The sequence below is a fragment of the Vanessa cardui genome, chromosome 12 (genome assembly GCF_905220365.1).
Source record: "Vanessa cardui chromosome 12, ilVanCard2.1, whole genome shotgun sequence".
NCBI lineage: Eukaryota > Metazoa > Arthropoda > Insecta > Lepidoptera > Nymphalidae > Vanessa > Vanessa cardui.
The window spans coordinates 1,624,717-1,643,973 of NC_061134.1; the positions used below are offsets into that span (position 1 = coordinate 1,624,717).

A 19,257-nucleotide genomic window follows, 5' to 3' on the forward strand; every position below is an offset into this window, starting at 1 on the left:
TACAGCGCCATCTATTGTATCTTTGCTGCAACATTGTGTATAGTTGTATTTATATTATCAAACTATCTTGAAACAATAGAAAAATGAAACTTTTAGTTATATTAAAGCAATTTTATGATTTGTTACATTAACTTAATATTTGTGTATCATATAATCCAAAGACATTCCAAACAATATGTCATCTTGTTGCTATTTTGTCTATGCTTTGCTCTATTATTTTGCGCCTGCGCACTTGACTGATGGTCTACGCGACGTACCTAAAATCATATTGTGGAAAATTTGAAGTTTGTTGTTTTAGTGACAACTTATCCATAATTATTTATGAAAGCTTCGCGCTAATTACCATTCCAGGCGCGAGGCAGAATAATTCTGTAGCGGTCAGCCTGGATGCGTTCAGTCACTAACAGTTCGAGCGGTGTACGGTAGCCATCTTGGATTCGAACAAAGCTTCAGATGTGTAGTTTGTCTGTTTATCAATAATTTTTGTGCATTTCCCTGTAAATAGTTTGTATGTTTAGGATATGTACGGAACATTCGTCCACATGTGTAAATAGCTATGGCTGCGACAAGAAAATTACAAGGTAATTCACAATGTTATCAGGTTAGAGATTGATTGACCCCAACCTATGTAGATACGTGTTCTAAAGTTCTATTGTCCAACCGTCAAGACCCTCAGCTATGCAGCCGAAGCTAGGGCCAGACTGATAGTGTTCAACATATTTCAGTGAAAACAAAACTAGGCGGTAATCGTGAGAATTGACAGAACGATTGTCGTCTACGTGCTTTTTTTACGTTGATTTTCTTTTACCGCCTCAATAACGTGATATTTCTTAAATATTAAACACGAACGAAGCCTTAAAACCTGTATGATATGTTATAAACAGTGCAAAGTGCGAATAATTGCGCGTTCGATTGGAAATTGCGTTCGAAAAACAGGTTTTCCAGTTCATTTGTGTAGTGATGATGTTTGTTGCAGGTGAGATAGACAGGTGTTTAAAAAAGGTCACAGAAGGGGTGGAGACGTTTGAGGACATCTGGCAGAAGGTACACAATGCGACGAACAGTAATCAGAAGGAGAAATATGAGGCAGATCTCAAGAAGGAGATTAAAAAACTCCAGAGGCTACGAGATCAAATCAAGTCATGGATCGCTTCGGGCGAGATTAAGGATAAGAGTACACTTTTAGAATATAGGAAACTAATTGAAACGGTTAGTGATTGAAAAGTTTTCATTCATAATATTAAGTTTTCTACATATTTTTTTATTGCAAATGCTCTATGCCAATAGAGTTCTTTCACTTTAAAGGATAACACTGAAGTCTTCTATGTATAATTGTATAAATTTAATAGTAGACTGAATTAGTGTATAATATTTTGTTCAAATATTTTATATCTTCTTAATCCGCAAGCTTGTAAATCAGGTATTATGACATAAACTATAATATATTTCTTGTAATCTTACAAGAATATAAACAACACAACTATAACAAGACCTTAATCTCCACATTCTGGGTATTTCAATATTTTTAACATCTAGATAAAATGTTACATTCATCATTCATATTAATTTTCCCAGTTTGTTGTTAAGATTAACGTTTTAATCTTAAACAATATACTATTAGTTTCCAATATGAATTTAAATCCTAAGATAATACTAGTAAATTCTAATTTGTTCCTTATTTGCTTTCTTTATTAGCTTAACTTTCCGCAATAACAAAATTAGTGCTGTTATATATCAGTACTACTAGATTTATCAAAAGTCATAAAGTTCCTTTAACCCAAACTAGTTTGTAATATATATTGCTTTGGTAATATTGTAAATAAATATATAAACAGATTTAACACTTATAAGAGTCTGTTTAAAATCAATGTTGCTACATAAGGAATCAGTACTAGTGCCCTAAATTGAAACATGTTTAATGAGCTACTTTGGAACCATTGCCAAATATTGTTACAATATTTTAACAACATTACAACAGTTCCTTGTAATTTATTGACACTGTGCAACAGTTGAATCTGTATAAAACAATTTATTTTTTGTGTATGTTTATTAATTATCTGTGATGATTTATCGTTAACGATATATAATGTGAAAATTATTTCATTTACAGCAAATGGAGAGGTTTAAAGTTGTTGAAAGAGAGACGAAAACAAAAGCATACTCTAAAGAAGGGCTAGGTGCAGCGCAAAAGCTGGACCCAGCACAAAAAGAGCGGGAGGAGATGTCCTCATGGCTTATATCTTCTATTGATGCACTTAATTTACAGGTAATAAATTAGAAGGTCTAAATCTGACCCAAATGAAACGTGTAGTATGCTTGAAATTATTTCACATAACTCATGAAGAAGACAACCAAGTCTAAAATAAACATTTAAATTACTAAACAATATAGAAATAAGTTTAAATAAAAAATCACTGTAAGCACTTCATACAGTATTTTGTATAAATTAAGTTTAGTTAATGTTGGTGTTAAGATCTTTACTTCTCATAAGAACTTCAAATTCACTTAAAATGAATTTAAGAATACCTTAAAATCATGTTAACAAATAAATTAAAAGTATGAGTGTGTTGGTAGCATCCATCTACATTTACCAAAGTAGATGTTAATTTAATAATTACTTAAATAATTCTAATACATTACTAAACATACAAGTTACAAAACAAGAATCAGCATAATTATGGGTCAAATAACAGTTTTCTTTAAAATGTATTTTTAAAAATGTTTGCAAACTTATTTGATAAATCACTTTAATAACTGCGCTTCCTCTAAAATATATGATTATAAGTCAACAATTAAATATAGAATGTACACAATTCACCTTGTATCTGTTTTCTGCCAAAGTATAAGTAAATTTCCTAATATATACAACAGAATTAAATTAAAGTGTGTACGTACATACCTAAGAAATATTTTAACTAATCTTCATTTATTAAGATTATGTAAGAAATTGATTGTCTATAATTTTTGTACAAATAAAATATATGATTAATAATGAAAAGAAATTAAAATTAGCATTGTATACATTCCAGATTGATCTTTTTGAGTCTGAAGTGGAATCACTATTAGTTGGTAAGAAAAAACGGCTGGATAAAGAGAAACAGGACCGCATGGAAGAGCTCAAATTCAAACTAGAAAGACATAGGTTCCATATAAAAAAACTTGAAACATTATTACGAATGCTAGACAACATGTCTGTGGAAGTTGAACAGGTGAGCATTATAAACTAGATTTTAAGAAATACTATTTGTTCAATATGTACAATAAAAATTATCACACAAGACTGTATAGAAAATTCTATCAATAAATTGTTAATATAAGAAATAGTTATTGCCGATGTTAGTTAAAGTTTTCATAACAATCAAACAATATTACATTTGTTGGAAAATCAAAACAATTGTTAACTTATATCATTGTGGAATTTTTAAAAATCTATTTTTTTTTTCATAATACATATAAAATTATTTAAAGTAAAACTAAACTATCTATCTATCTACTGCCTGTAGATGATCCACTGCTCGGCAAAGGCTACATTTCCTCTTGAGAAGGTTTGGAGCTTATTCTACCGTGGTACTTCAATGTCGGTCGGTGGAGATACGTGTGATAAAATATCATCCTACATTTGTAGGTTTCCTCACAATGTTTTCCTTCATTGCTGATCAAGTCACATAAGAAGTCAGTGGTTCTTGCCTATGTTTGAACTTGCAACCTTCAGTTAAGATCACATGTTTTAACTACTGGGCCACGTAATAACATGTTCGAAATTAATTTACATTTGGTTATAAATTAATAAAACTTCTAAAATATTATATTCTTTAAACAGCTCTTTCTACAAATAATACTGTTTTAAAAAATATGTAGAGTAGACTCATTCAATGCAATTGCTATTTTTTCACATTGAAGGTTTACCATATCATATAACAATATACATTCTTATCTGTTGTTCTTATTAGTGGAAACTTGATTGGATTATGTTTTATCTTGTTATTATTTTGTAACTTTGTACTGATTTATTTTAAAAACAATCAATAAATAAAATAAATAATAAACAATACAATAACTTAAATCCGATTTATGTACTATAAGTTAATAAAAAAATATTATTATATATATTGCAGATAAAAAGAATAAAGGAAGACGTTGAATACTACATAGTGTCATCATTAGAGCCTGGTTACGAAGAGAATGAGTACATCTATGAAGACATCAACGGACTGGATGAGATTGAGCTAAGCGGAGTAGGGTTACCATCATCGGCCACCACTGACAGTAACAACAGCAATGACTCGCCCGGATCACCCACTAGTATACTCTCAGGTGACTGCATGTTGCTATATACTCTATATTATCAAATAAGATACAATATGTTTTGATAAGAAAGGCTTAAAAGTCTCTGAAAGCTTTAAAATTCTACATAATAATAAAATTCTTTACACTTTTTTGTCACATCACTGAATAACTTGATTGTTGGACAAACTAGTGTTTCAAATAAGTTATATGGACCTCATTGCTCATTAACGAAGACCAAACTTGTGTTTCGAAGTTAGTTTAATTAATTTTATATTATGTGTAGACATATTACCACCGGTTAGTAGAACAATTTTTTCAATAACTACAACTCACTTACTCGTCCATCCTTTTATTATTCTTAAAACAGACATCAATATATGAATATACAGCATTACATTCAGTTTGAAAAATGAGTGAATCAGTGTTGCTACTATAGTTATCATAATTGTCTAATCACCGGTGTGATATCGATATAAGGAATACTTAATAATTATTATATTACTAATGTCTATGAGCTGTGCTAGTGGTGAACAAGTACTACCAGGTCGCATTTGTCTGTCCTATAAAACAAATGTATTTTTTTTGTTATTGTATAGATTGGCGGACGAGCATACGGGCCACCTGATGGTAAGTGGTCACCATCGCCCATAGACAATGACGCTGGAAGAAATATTAACTATTCCTTACATCGTCAATGTGCCACCAACCTTGGGAACTGAGCTGTTATGTCCATAGTGCCTGTAGTTACACGTGTATGTTTCAAAGTGTTGTGTGAATGGTTCCAGGAACGAGTCCAATCGCGTCTCCGGCGCTCGACCTACACAACCACGCGACGGACTCGATAGACGTCGACAAGAAGAAAAAGGAGGAGGTCACGACCAAAGTAAGCCCCCCCCCCCCCCCACGCGGATAATCGTTCATAACATAATATTACATTCATCATTAACTTCAATTTTATATTTATTATAAAGTTGTAGTTGTGTGGAGTATTGATGTGGATATTGTCCTTTATTTTTTTTTATTTTTTTTTCTAAATTTTGTAGTTCCTGCGGTTAGTTTAAGGTTCCGTTAATGCACTTTCATCGAATTAATAATAATAGATAGACGAATATGACTATTTAAAATATACATTGATATATAATTTCTAACATAACATGAACCATATTACCTTAATTTCACAGTACATATTTATACCTTAGTAGCATTGTAGTCGTAGTGTTTTTATTTTTGCTTTATTCTGTATATATTTTATTCATAAATATGACCCGCTTTCATAGAACTGTGAAATTCCCTATCAATGTCATTCAACACTAAACAAAATGTTGTTTTCTCGTATTTACTAAATAAATGCGAGAAGAGATAGATAAGATATGGTTTTGTTTATTAAGTTGAATAACATACATGTGTTAAATGAAATGTGCCTCAAATGAAAATTGATCAGTTTCTTCAAAAAAGGGAATAAAGCGCTTTAAGCGCTTTGCTATATTGTTTGATGATTCATCAGTTTCTTCAAAAAAGGGAATAAAGTGCTTTAAGCGCTTTGCTATATTGTTTGATGATTCACCAGTTTCTTCAAAAAAAGGGAATAAAGCGCTTTAAGCGCTTCGTTATTGTTGTATGACTTGACCGCGCTGTGCTTGTGGAACCCCTAACTAACCGTGTCCGTGTCTGTTTGCAGCCGGTCAAACCGCTGCCGCTGCGGGTGACGTGCGGCGTCAGTAGTAGTCCGGCTAACGTTAGTTTGCTCAATAACTCCGCCGCATCCACGAATAGGTCAGTCCTCTGACTTTGTTATATTTCATCACCGGCCATCGGCGCGCCGAAAGTGACCTCATACGTTTCGTAATCACTTGGGATATAATTTATTCAACGGTAGGCTGGTTCCCGAGGGACACTTTCTATATATCGATTTTGAACCGATACTGCGATTCGAATCCTGTTCAATACATTTATTATAATATTATAAGTACTATATAATACTTGAGGATGTTTCTTGTAAACGATAAAGACAAATTTGATTATGTCTAAATGTATGGAATTTTGAAGGAACTCCTAAATTAGCCGATTATTCGATATCCACATTGAATATTACTTATAAAGTATTATTTTATAAAATATATCCAAAGTGCTTAACAAATGCGACCATATTTTACTAAATTGTTTACGTCATAATGTCACTTTCACGTTCCGAATCTAACAATTGAAGTCTATTTATTTCTTTCATGGGCAAATCAAGGGAAAATTCGATATAATTATCATTATTTAGTACTTAACTAACAATTTCGTAACTTGTATTCGTTTGAGAATTTTTTCTTGACATTTTGGTCGAAATGAAATCAGAAATAAATATTATTTTTTACATACTATTCATATATTTATGACACTCGTAAGTCGACACCTCCTTTACGATTATGATGATATATTTAATATAATTATCAATGATATATTTTAAAACTATATTATATCTGTTTAGCTTAGCCGACATAGCCCAGCGAATAAAACACTAATCCTTACTCCTGAGAAGCTCCGCAAATTAATGACGTGCTTAATTTATATTTATAATTTTTAATATTTTCGAGCCATACATGAGCAAAAAAATCTAGTGTACGCCCACAAAGTCGCAATGAAGCAGCGTGGCGGGTAAAGCTCCCTTGTTCTGCTGTTTCTGTATTTATTTCTCATAGATATATACAAGTAGAGGTTGTATAATCTGTATTTTACGCAACAGAGTAGAACAATGTTTTTATTATAAAACGACTCAATGTTATAAATATATGAATAGATATGAATTTGCATGCATTTAAAAGAAATAAGGTTTTATATTATGCGGCCCGAACGCGTTTCTGCTAAAATAAATATTATAACTTTATAAGTAATATTAGCGAAGAACGCCTTCAAGCCGTAGTTGTAGCGTGTAATAATAATCTTACTGAGATGTGATCCTGAAGTTTTCATAATATTGATATTATTTAATTAAACCGGTTTCACTTAAATTATTTATCGAGATATGGACGTACGGCGAGGTTAGTTCGACACATCTGTTTGATTTTGTTTTTCCCGAAACTTCTGCACTTATGACGTCTGGCTGACGACTCCCATACATAATATGTCTTGCGAAGTTGCCAATCTTAAATATTGAAAGACATATATGCAATGATATTCTAATAAACAGATATGTTATATATAAAAGGGATATCTAGATATTTTAATTACGCAAAACGTATTACTACATAATTATGATGTATTATAACGTATTACTGGCATAATTATGATGAAAACGACTAAGGCAAACGTCCCAATTAGGACGTTTTCTAGTCTTCACTTTTTGTGCGTTAATGACATATCTGTTTACTAGAACATCATTGCATATATGAAAATAAATATTATTCGATCTTCATGATATGCAAAATTCGAGAGGAAAATTTTAGTATAGATAATTCCTCGATAAACACTGTAAGTGAAACCGGCTTACTTAATAATAAGTCCCGCCGACTATGAGGCGTGTGTACATTGTGTGTGTGTCTGTCAGTATAAACAACACGTGCGCGTCGGGCGCGTCAACGCCCATCAAGCAGCCCGCGCCGCCCTCGCCGCACCTCGCCAGGCCCAGCGGTTAGTACCACTCACCGACACTCACCGACACTCACCGACACTCACCGACACTCACCGACACTCACCGACACTCACCGACACTCACCGACACTCACCGACAATCATCGACACTCCGGTAACACAATGATACTTTTTCAAATATAATATACATAAATTAAATAACTAAAAGACACTTAAAAAAGATCGCAATATTAAAATTATTGTATATTTGCACCTTTGAGTGTTACATTGCAAACTAAACAATGACCTAAAAAGTTAGTTTTTCGTATTCAGACAAGTAAATAAATTTTTACAAATCTACTATTGTGGGCTAACACAAATAAACACAGTTATTTGCTCATAAAAATATAAAAAAATATATGTTAAAAACTAAATATGCCTTAGGTAAGATGGGAAAAGTTATTAGAAAGATTTTTTAATTATAAAAAAAGAGCTAAAATAAGATCATTTGACACATATTTTTCTTAAATAAAGAAAACAAAAACTTAAGTAATCTGTTATCAGAGCGTCTTGATAATCGTACGGCGCTTTGTTTACAAAACAAACTGGCTTATCAAAGAATGAATGGAACAATCGGCCAGCATTATGATTACCGCGCATTGGCATCAAGCCAATTTTCTTACAACGATCCTAGTGCGGAGCTATGCAATATAGGATCTTAACACGTACTACGTGGAGGTTATATTTGAGTGAACTATAAAAATACGCGTATACATTGCAAAGAATAAATTGGCGTGTACCCAATACGATGACACAGCTACTTCGTTCAGTCGTCAAACCTTATCTGAGGTAACCCGTGTCTAGGAAAAATTAAAAAAAAAAAAACAAAAGAATGTTTTCCCGCGCAAATGAACGATAAATATGGACGATGGTAAAGTGATTTTTAGTGCATGTTAAAGTTTATCGTTTTCTAATGTAACGCGATGTGTTTGATGCGTAGTTTCGAGCTTTGCGAAGTTCAATGCCGGTTATGTAATGTGATGTTTTTGTTTGTGTGTCGGTGTATCGTATCTCCGAAATGTGTAAATATTGTATGTAAGTTTTTATAAGTTATTGTGTAGCCCGCGAATTGAATGTGATCATGACTTGGTATTCTGAGCGTACGTGTCGTCTGTCGTATAATTTAATGTATATTTACTGAGGAAAAACATTTCCTATAATTAGATCGCTTTGTTCGGTTTCAATCGATGACGAGACAGTGACTTGATATTATTTAATATGAAATTGTGACGGAGTTGTATTTTCCATGACGTCTTTAAAAATTCGAATTATTTGGAAGAAACATGAAAATGTCGATTAGGCTTCCATTCAGATGTTCCTTACTAATCAGTTTCTAAATTTAAATTATACAAATATTTAGAATGACATTAATATGCCTTAAAATGAATACCGGAATAAATATGGAGTGATATCATGTGTTGATAATGATATGAGATTATTTTGTTTTCCACTTTGATCTTTAATGTTGATCGACTTACACCCGGTTGCTTGTAATATATGTATAGGGTAAAGCTTCTGTTATGTAGGAAATTTATATTTTAAACAACGCTATGTTATTTGACATAGCGTTATATTCGCTTTAAGTTTTAACTGATCACGTTATGACTGCTTAGTTTTAAATTATTATGCTATGATCGCCTAAATTTTTAACTATCTGATTATTTTTTGACCGGTTAATATGCTCGTTGATCGTTGGTGATCGTTTAAAATGTTATCTAACTAACTATGTTAAAATTTTTAACTAACTAACCATGTTCTGACCGTTTAAAGTTTTAACAAATTTTCGCATTCCATTTAACAATTTAAATTTTCATATTTGTTTTGTTGGGTAAATTTTTATGCTTGTACTGTGCTGTAATTTAATTAGAAATCGATTCGACATATTTAAGGACGAATAATTTGAATTAAGACATCACTTTGATAAGAATATTATGCTGCCAATTATACAAAAGCTATTTATTTTTTCAATATTGATAGTGATAAATAGATGAGAAAAATTTTGTACAGCTTGTAATAAATAAATATATTTTGAGTTAAAAAAATCTGTGTTCACTCACCATAAAAACGTATGTATATCATATGTTATTTAAAAAAAAAAACCATCATTATTAAGAAATTATGTTGATCAACGAAATTTTACACTTTGTCTCGCGTTTTTGTCCATCTATCGGCATAAGATCCTAGTATCTATTTCGTTGAATAGGTTGCTTATTTAGTAACGCAATGAAAATTAAACGATGTTTAAATGTTTGCTTCCCAAAGTTTTACTTCCGATGAAAAATTCTTCTTGAGTCATTTTAAAATTTGATCGAAAGCGATAACTTGACCTAAAATCGTCAACAGTATAAATTTTCAAGAGGTTTTATGCATAAGATAATGTCTTATATATAAAAACTTCTATAAATTAATTATGATAAATATCAGTTTTACTACGAATATAAATTGTTTATTTCCTGTTACCTGCACGTGGTGTCAGTGACCTGCGCGTGCGCAAAATGAGTCACCTCGTTAACTGCATGCAGATGTATTGGGATGTTTGTGTTTGTTTATTATTTATTGTTGCTAGACCGGTTCTAACTTGATTTCCTAGCATTAATTTTTATGTTGTTTTTACTTTTTTTTTTATACACTGTCTGTGTACCGTAATATTATATCTTTTTTATATGATTAATTGTGCTTGAAGAAATATTTAATCCAATTCATTCATAACTATAATGTCACGATACAAGACAGGTTTGATTTTATATCTAATCACGTGTCAAGTACAAGGTAACTATTATTTTTATTAGTAAACGATTAAAATAATATCGCTGTATTAAAAATTAGCATAAAAAAATAATATTCGTCGTATTATCAGCTGTATTTTACATATGTGTGATGAATTAATCAAGTTGACCTCGTTTCCTGTTACTAATGAAGTATGAGAGTGCAATGTCAATGTTACGCGTATTCGTCAGTCGTGAATCATCCGCGCGCGTGCTCGCCGCGCTCTCGAAAATATACCTCCGTGTCTAGTACGTTTTCGAATGCATTTAATAAATAGATGCGATAGTAATTTTATGTTTAATTTGGAAATTGGAAATGTATTGCTATTATTTTATTTAATATAGAAAACCGAAATTAGTAAAGACTTGTATTATTAAAATACAAAAGAAAAAACATTTAGTTTTAGATGTTTGAGTGGCTAAAATGGCAATAGGTCAACGGTTACTGTGATCCCTTAAATCAATGAAGCGAGTTATTACTAAACCTTTTTTGTTTAATAGATTTTTCGATTTAGTTGTTTTGGCAGGCAGGATATATTAATTTAAATAATTGTATTAACTAACATGACTGTATTTTTTTTTAATTTTGAAAAAGAGTAACTACTGAGTTTCTTGCCGGTTCTTCTCGGTAGAATTACTTAATTGTTATATGACGATTCAAAAGTGCTTGTAAAAGCCCACTTGAATAAAGTAGAATTTGATTTTGTATAATTTTCTCAATTATAATCAGTCCATCAATATATTCAATCAACTCAAATCAATGTGTTGTTTTAGAAATGTGCTTTTATTATAAAATGGTAATATTACCTAGTTTGTTATATCACCGAATGCTTTCAATATTAACATTCGATCTCAATAGAGTGATAGACTGATGATAGATGTTAGATTCAACTAATTTAATTTATTTATTTCAAAGCATTCAACTTTAATTAAATTAAGTTAGTTACCCATATACGACCAATTTCTGGATTATGAAACATATTTTTTATTCGACACATAATAATGTTTAATACAAAAGATGAAACTAGTAATACTGGATACATCACGGCGAAGTTGTGCGAATAATAGTACAATCCGACCCAGGTGTTAAAGAGACTTAATTATTAGTATAATACAATATCCATGTAATATACTGAGTGATACTACTTTGTAAGAATTATGATATTGTGGCTCTCAGGTTAATAACAAAATACAAGTAAGTATATAGTATACAAAATGTAATGGAATGTCATAAAGTATTTTTCAGTTAACCTTACGTTTTGTAGATATTATTAGTACAGATAAAAAACGGATGAGAAAATTCACATTAAAAATACACATGAGATAACGAAACACTAAGGAATAACACTTTTAATACACTAAACATTTATAATAACACAGAGCAATATAATGCGCGAGATTGTATTTAAACCATTTTAGAAATATGTAAAAGTAAAGTAAAGTAACAGCCTGTAAATTACCCACTGCTGAGATAAGGCCTCCTCTTCCATTAAGGAGAAGGTTTGGAACATATTCCACCACGCTGTTCCAATGCGGGTTGGTGGAATGCACATGTGGCAGAATTTCGATGAAATTAGACACATGCAGGTTTCCTCGCGATGTTTTCCTTCACCGCCGAGCACGAGATGAATTATAAACACAATTAAGCACATATATATAGTGGTGCGGTCGTGCCAGTAGTGAGTGTGGCGTGTGTCCGCAGAAGTAGTGGAGAATGGGCCGGTGTCGAGCGCGCCGCTGCTGCCGGCCGCGCTGCCCGCGCACGCCGCGCTCGCCGCGCACGTGGCGCTCGCCGCGCACTCCGCGCCCGTGAGTACCCCCCACCTCTCGACACATACATACCGACCAACGGCCATACTGTTTTTTTTTTATAGGTTGGCGGACGAGCATATAGGCCACCTGATGGTAAGTAGTCACCATCACCCATAGACAATGACGCTGTAAGAAATATACTAAAAAACACATCCAATTTGTTAAAAAACAAAGCAGTTTGGGTAGCTAACCAAGTTATAGTCTAGTGTTTTTGTGTTCGCGACCCATAAACATTTGCTCTGTAAGAAATATGACCCATGTCTGACACCGCCCACGATCATGAATGAACGTGAACCATGGTAACTAACATGTTATTTCCATTTTATTGTAATGAAATCTAAAGTATAGTTATGATTTCAAGTGTAATTAGGCCAAAATGCTATACAAATAATTGCTATAATTTACTAAAAACTATTAATAATAAGTGGGTTGCTACCCAGGAAGTTTTTGCAAAACTGCTACTTTACTTTTAAAAAATAGAACTAATTATTTTCTTTTTTTTTTACAACAGAAAGCAGAAGAGCAGATCGTCCACCTAATGGTAAGTAAACTTCTACCCCAATTTTTATACAATACGCGGTTGCCACGAATCTTAAAGATTGAGATAAAAAATGTAATCACTAAAGCAAGTGATACGAGACGCCGCCTGGAATTATAAATATCAGGCACATCACGGCAAAATAATAGAAAGAAAGAAATAGATGGAAATCCGAAACATCGTATCGGAAATTTTAACCGAATATTAAAAAAAAGAATATTAAATATAAGCCTTAGTATCAAATGTTAATATAAAAAATTAAAAATCAATTTTATTTATTCGACGTTATATAGTCTTGGCTTACCTTCTATAATTATTAACCATCGATGTTGCACCTTAAATAAAAAGGTTAGCTGAGTAGTGTATTTACATTTATATTTTTCTTGTTACATATTTATGTAGCATTTTCAATCGTAAATTTAATGTCGGCGAAGTATATAATAGGTTTATATGCTATCATGAATTCTGTAGAATCACGTCGTAAACAAAAATCATGAATCGCGTAGAATCCCAAAACATAGTCTATAGTGTTTGTAGGAAAAAAATAACAATATATTCAAATCGTCGCATTTAATCAAAGATGGAACCATGATGAACAAAATAGCTAACTGGCTCATGTGTTTGTAACTGGTCACCTTTCCTGGACACTGTTACTGGAAACCAAAACTAATTCCTCGTATCTAATCACGCTTACACATTTACCGTCAATTATGTTATATTGTTTTATTTGTGATACATGGTACAATACATTAGTAAAAATAAATGTTATTACTCTTTTTTAATTACACCTATAATGATATTATAGAACATTTTAAGTGCATGTTAAAATTTATATTAATATATGTTTTAGATACAAAAACAAAACACCCAAAGATTTATATTTTTGCCATATTTTATTAAGACAATGACCTCACCTTGTCTCAAAATGTGGTTTAAAATCAAAACAAGAAAAAAATACACCTGTATGATTATTGAATAACGAAATAATAACAGATTGTTAAAATTCAGGCCCTAATACTAACATTATAAAACAAATTAATACAGTAAAAACAAAAGATAAGATTAATCGTTTAAGACTGATAACAAAATATAATATAAATAAATTGATTATTTCTACAGACATATAAATATAATATATTACCGTATCAATATTAGCTACATAATGGTAAAGCGCGGCGCCGTGCCCTTCCGACCGTTTTGAATTTCCCGCGCATATTATCTAGAGCTTGTTGTACTGACATATTGAACCACTAGTCGAAGATTTATTATGTTGGTAATATTGGTATACCTTCATTGAAATATTAAAACACATGTCTCCTACGTAAAAACAAGATCTTTTGTTACGTTATCGAATGTAATTTAGCTCAATTCGTGTGATCGTTTGTTTTTTTAATGGTAATTCGATTGAATAATGGTTTGTTCGACGAAATTAATGATTTTGACCTGTAATGTGCGAACTGATGTAAGTGAAAAAGGGAATTGTGGTCTTTTATAATATCGTAGTGTTTTTGCGTTTCTGATAACATTCTAGTGCCGTGTTTTGCTTTTGTTTTTGTATTATACGTTCAATTACGCTCTTATTGATTCCAGTATACGTTTGAACGTCGGGAAATTATCGAATTTTCTTCGTTTTTTTGGTTTTTCAGTTGGATTTAATATATTGTAAGATAAAAATAGATTCTTATTTTATATCTATATGAATGTATAATATGTAGGGTAATCTAACTCAGTTTGACATTCGTGATCATAATAACGGATAATTTTCGGAATTATTTTATAATCGAATATGTACGTTGATGTGAATGCAATGCAGTGCAATTGTGTGATTTATTACAATGACAAATTGTAATTTGAGGTGAACAAATAAATATTTTTTTTTATAATTTTTTTTTAGGTAGATTTAAAAAAGTGTTTGTTTTTAAATCTTTTTTCTTACTACATCGTCTATGATTAGTATACCACTTAAATATTAGTCTTCGAAAATTATATATTGTTTGCTGATGTATATATGTCTAGTGGTACAAACACGTGGATCGTTTTTGAAAATCGCGGATTCAAAGCTAGGCAAAGCATAAGTTTCCACGTGCCTAATTTATATTTAAAATACCTTTTAAGGAAAATCGTGAATTTTCTTGCACCAGTCGAAAGAAATTTTGGCGTATGTATTCGATGAACATACACATGGCCGACCCGCAGGGGAACAACATATGGAATTAGATTAAATACCAAACACAGAGGAAGCAGTAGAACATTTCATATGGTCTGTTACTGGTACATCATTTTTGGGCGACTTCCGTCGGAAACGGGACTGCAACGTTGGGTAATTTGTTGTAGACATCAAAAAGCGCGTCGTCGACGACACTCGCGTCGAGCGCGGCGACGTCGACCGTCGCGAGCGTGGTGACGAGCGCGCTGGCGTCCGGCGCGCCGTCGCCGCTCACCGTCAACGGGCCCACGCACGCGCTCGCGCACACGCCGCAGCACATCGTCAACAAGTACGTGACCAACTCACAACTGCTTTCGAAACTGAACGAATTTATTGTTTCACTCTGTACCGGTGACATAAAATTTTGTAAATTATACAATCATATAAAATTGCACTTTTTAACTTTTGATTTTTTTTAATGATTTTTTTTAAATTAATTTAATTTGATGGTATAGTAAACATGTTTTGATACGATTTATTGTAATAAACATCAAATTTAGTTACGATCGGTCGTTACGGCGTAACAAATATATAAATATGAGACAACATCACATACATTACTCTGATCCCAATGTAAGTAGCTGAAGCACTTGTGTTATGGAAATCAGAAGTAACGACGGTACCACAAACACCCAGACCCAAGACAACATAGAAAACTAATGGTAATCTACATCGACTTGGCCGGGAATCGAACCTGGGACCTCGGAGTGGCGTACCCATGAAAACCGGTGTACACACCACTCGACCACGGAGGTCATCAAAACAACAACAGAGGGGGCAAATGAAATGCGTCACGTAGGTAAATAAAGTATGTGTCCGTTCGGGCTTCAGTGGGCGAGTGAGCGAGCCGCCGCTGACGCCGGCGCTGTCGGCGAGCGCGGCGGGTGCGGCGGGCGCGGCGGGCGGCGCGGGCGGCGCGGGCGCGGGCGGCACGGCGTCGCTCAAGAGCATGGCGCAGGAGGCCGTGCAGCGCGCCGGCCTCGACCACCACCACGACCAGGTAACGATACCGATCATTTAAATAAAACTAGTTATACCGGATTTGAATCGCGTATATTAGTTATTTTTGGCATCCCGACGTTTCGAGCACTTTACAGCGTTCGTGGTCACGGGTAGACGGGATACCCATCATATTGCTGATAAACGTGTCTCGTGAACCGCGCTACCTTTTATAATTTATATTAGATATTTATTATTTGAAAGTCGAGATGGCCCAGTGGTTAGAACGCGTGCATCTTAACCGATGATTGCGGGTTCAAACCCAGGCAAGCTCTGATTCATGTGCTTAATTTGTCTTGATAATTCATCTCGTGCTCAGCGATGAAGGAAAACGTCGTGACGAAACCTGCATGTGACAAATTTCACATTCTGCCACATGTGCCAATTTGAAATTCTGCCACATATGTATTCCACCAACCCGCATTGGAACAGCGTGGTGGAATATGTTCCAAACCCTTCCCCTCAAAGGGAGAGGAGGCCTTTAGCCCAGCAGTGGGAATTTAAAGGCTGTTGTTGTTATCATTTAATAACTGAACTTGGCTTATAAATATAAAAGTTGCATCAACTTTTATCTGTTGTTTTAGGACAATTCAATTAATGGCAATGCAGTAATTTGTTACTTTTTATTTATTATTTATCAATTATTTTAATTTTATCTATTACCATCGTTTCAACAACAGTTTAGACTTGATATTGGTATAGTATATTTTCTAAGTTTGATGTCTTTTATGAATTGGAGGATATAGTTAACAAATGATATTTTATGCTTGTATGCGAATAATAAATCATATTTATTTTATAAATAATGGACATTATCTTGTAGTATTAATTATTGACGTCAATTTAAGTTAGTAATTATTTAAGTGGACTATGTTTCAAATCCATTGTAAAGAGACACCTATCAGCATGAGACATTAACACAAATAACTTTGTGTATTGGTAGTCTTTAGTACGTGATTCCTATTCCAAACGATGTAAAAATAAACGGACCCTAGATTTGTCTCATTCCATATGATTTGCGAATAGCTCTGATATCGTATGCGTTGCAAATCATAATTGATTTGTTTTTTTTTTATTCATGTGATACTTAATTTATTACAACAAAACTCAACTTAATGTTGTCTTAAATTTTCGCGATTATTACACATTGAAATAAAACTATTTATAACAGATTTGAATCGCGTATATTAATTTGCAGCGTGGTCACGGGTAGACTGTACCCGTGACCACGAACGCTGCAAAGTGCTCGAAACGTCGGACTGTATAAATCGAAATAATTAATATACGCGATTCAAATCCGTTATAACTTTTAATTTTATTAGTTTTATTTCGATACTCAACTTAACTACCACTTATTATCATCACCATATTATACCCACTTTAATTTTAAATGCAAAGTTCCAATAACGAATTACCGACATTAGAAACAAAAAAGGATTTTTCGGGAATTCGTTATGAATATCTATTCAAAATTTCACAAAATGATATCCCACCAATCCAATATTATTTGTCTTTAACTTGGAATAAGCTATACAAATTCAATGTAGTGCTTTAAATTCCAGTAGATTGTTTTATTCCACAAATTCCTATACTCATAGGATGTTCTCCGTGAATAATTTATTTCAAGTGATAGATTACCTTTAAGGTTCAGTTAATTTGAGTGAAATGACACTCGATAACGATTTGCTTTATTATGAGGGACATCCGTATTTAACGTTTGTCTGGCGTCGTCTGAAAAATAAGATACCGTTTTAATGCTGTTTAAAACTCAACCTAGCTCTTCTAATCTGTAGTGTGTATCAATTGCTTATATTAGTGAATGTGATTTTTTTTTTTCAGTTGTATCCTCTTTTCTCAATAAAAAAATTATAATAAGTTTTTTTTATATTATTGACTTGATTCGTGACATTAGTCCCATTAGAATTTAAGATGATGTGCCCCAGAACGAAATATCTCCTAATTATTAAACTACACAGAAAGATAAAAAAATCGCTTTAACACATAAACATTTGTACTCTGTGGTCAGAAGGCAGGAGCTAATCAAATATTTCACCAAAATACGCTGAAGTGTCCGCCTGGTAATGCCCAATTGCTTGGCACGTCTCCCTGATATTTTCTGCCAAAATGACTGATCATGGTTTGTCACTCTTAGGTGTATTCAATGTTGAGTCAGTTCGTAAGCGAGCTAATCGACAGCAAAATTGTTATTGCGTCTGTGCTTGTTCTGGTCGCTACGCTTGACACTTATTTGACACCAACGTCATACACCATAAAGTAGTCTGACGTTTGTGGTGTCCCTAAATTAGTGTCTTAATGTTGACATTATTCTTTTCGAGGCGATGTCAACTTTGGTTTTCTAGACAAGTTATAATCAAATATCGGAGACGTACTTATACTCATGTGCCTAAATTTGTGTCTAAATGTTGTCATTATTCTTTTCGACGCGGTGTCAACTCTGGTTTTCTAGACAAGTAATAATCAAATGTTAGAGATGTACTTATACTCATGTGGCAGTACTCATGTCGCGCTCGATTCCAGACTAGCGCGGCGCTGTCGCGGCGCGGCCTGTCGCTGTCGCAGGCGCACATCCCGCCGCTGCTGGGCGTGGCGCCGCTCGGCCCGCTGCCGCTCAACAACGTGAGTACCGCCCCACGCCATACGCCCTAAGGGCCCCTTACTATGGCCTCTTCAGTTACCTCGAGTTACATTGGCAATAAACGACCTCAGTGAACCAATATAGGATATGGTCAATATTCGCCATTTTTGTCCCAATATACGATGCCAATGTTTTGAAATAAGTTTTATTCCCCTCATATTTTAATAAAAAATAAATAATAAATAAATAAGAGACAACATCACATACATTACTCTGATCCCAATATAAGTAGCTGAAGCACTTGTGTTATGGAAATCAGAAGTAACGACGGTACCACAAACACCCAGACCCAAGACAACATAGAAAACTAATGGTAATCTACATCGACTCGGCCGGGAATCGAACCCGGGACCTCAGAGTGGCGTACCCATGAAAACCGGTG

At 33.4% G+C, this 19,257-nt stretch overlaps 1 protein-coding gene across 4 annotated transcripts in view; it reads left to right on the forward strand.

Annotated features, from left to right (window-relative positions):
* Positions 1-207: 207 nt before the first annotated feature.
* Positions 208-19,257, forward strand: part of LOC124534015 (CCR4-NOT transcription complex subunit 3) — a 22,659-nt gene continuing 3,609 nt past the window's right edge. For 2 of the 4 annotated variants that reach the window (XM_047109630.1, XM_047109631.1), the window contains exons 1-14: positions 208-581; positions 977-1,209; positions 2,111-2,266; positions 3,030-3,209; positions 3,504-3,545; positions 4,116-4,314; positions 5,073-5,170; positions 5,966-6,060; positions 7,817-7,899; positions 12,367-12,473; positions 12,988-13,017; positions 15,349-15,509; positions 16,052-16,220; positions 18,758-18,856. In XM_047109630.1, the coding sequence (XP_046965586.1) occupies positions 557-581; positions 977-1,209; positions 2,111-2,266; positions 3,030-3,209; positions 3,504-3,545; positions 4,116-4,314; positions 5,073-5,170; positions 5,966-6,060; positions 7,817-7,899; positions 12,367-12,473; positions 12,988-13,017; positions 15,349-15,509; positions 16,052-16,220; positions 18,758-18,856 (1,677 nt within the window). In that variant the 5' untranslated portion in view covers positions 208-556. Of the gene's footprint in view, positions 582-976; positions 1,210-2,110; positions 2,267-3,029; positions 3,210-3,503; positions 3,546-4,106; positions 4,315-5,072; positions 5,171-5,965; positions 6,061-7,816; positions 7,900-12,366; positions 12,474-12,987; positions 13,018-15,348; positions 15,510-16,051; positions 16,221-18,757; positions 18,857-19,257 lie in introns of all 4 variants that reach the window. The other 2 variants (XM_047109632.1, XM_047109634.1) reach the window with 2 other exon arrangements.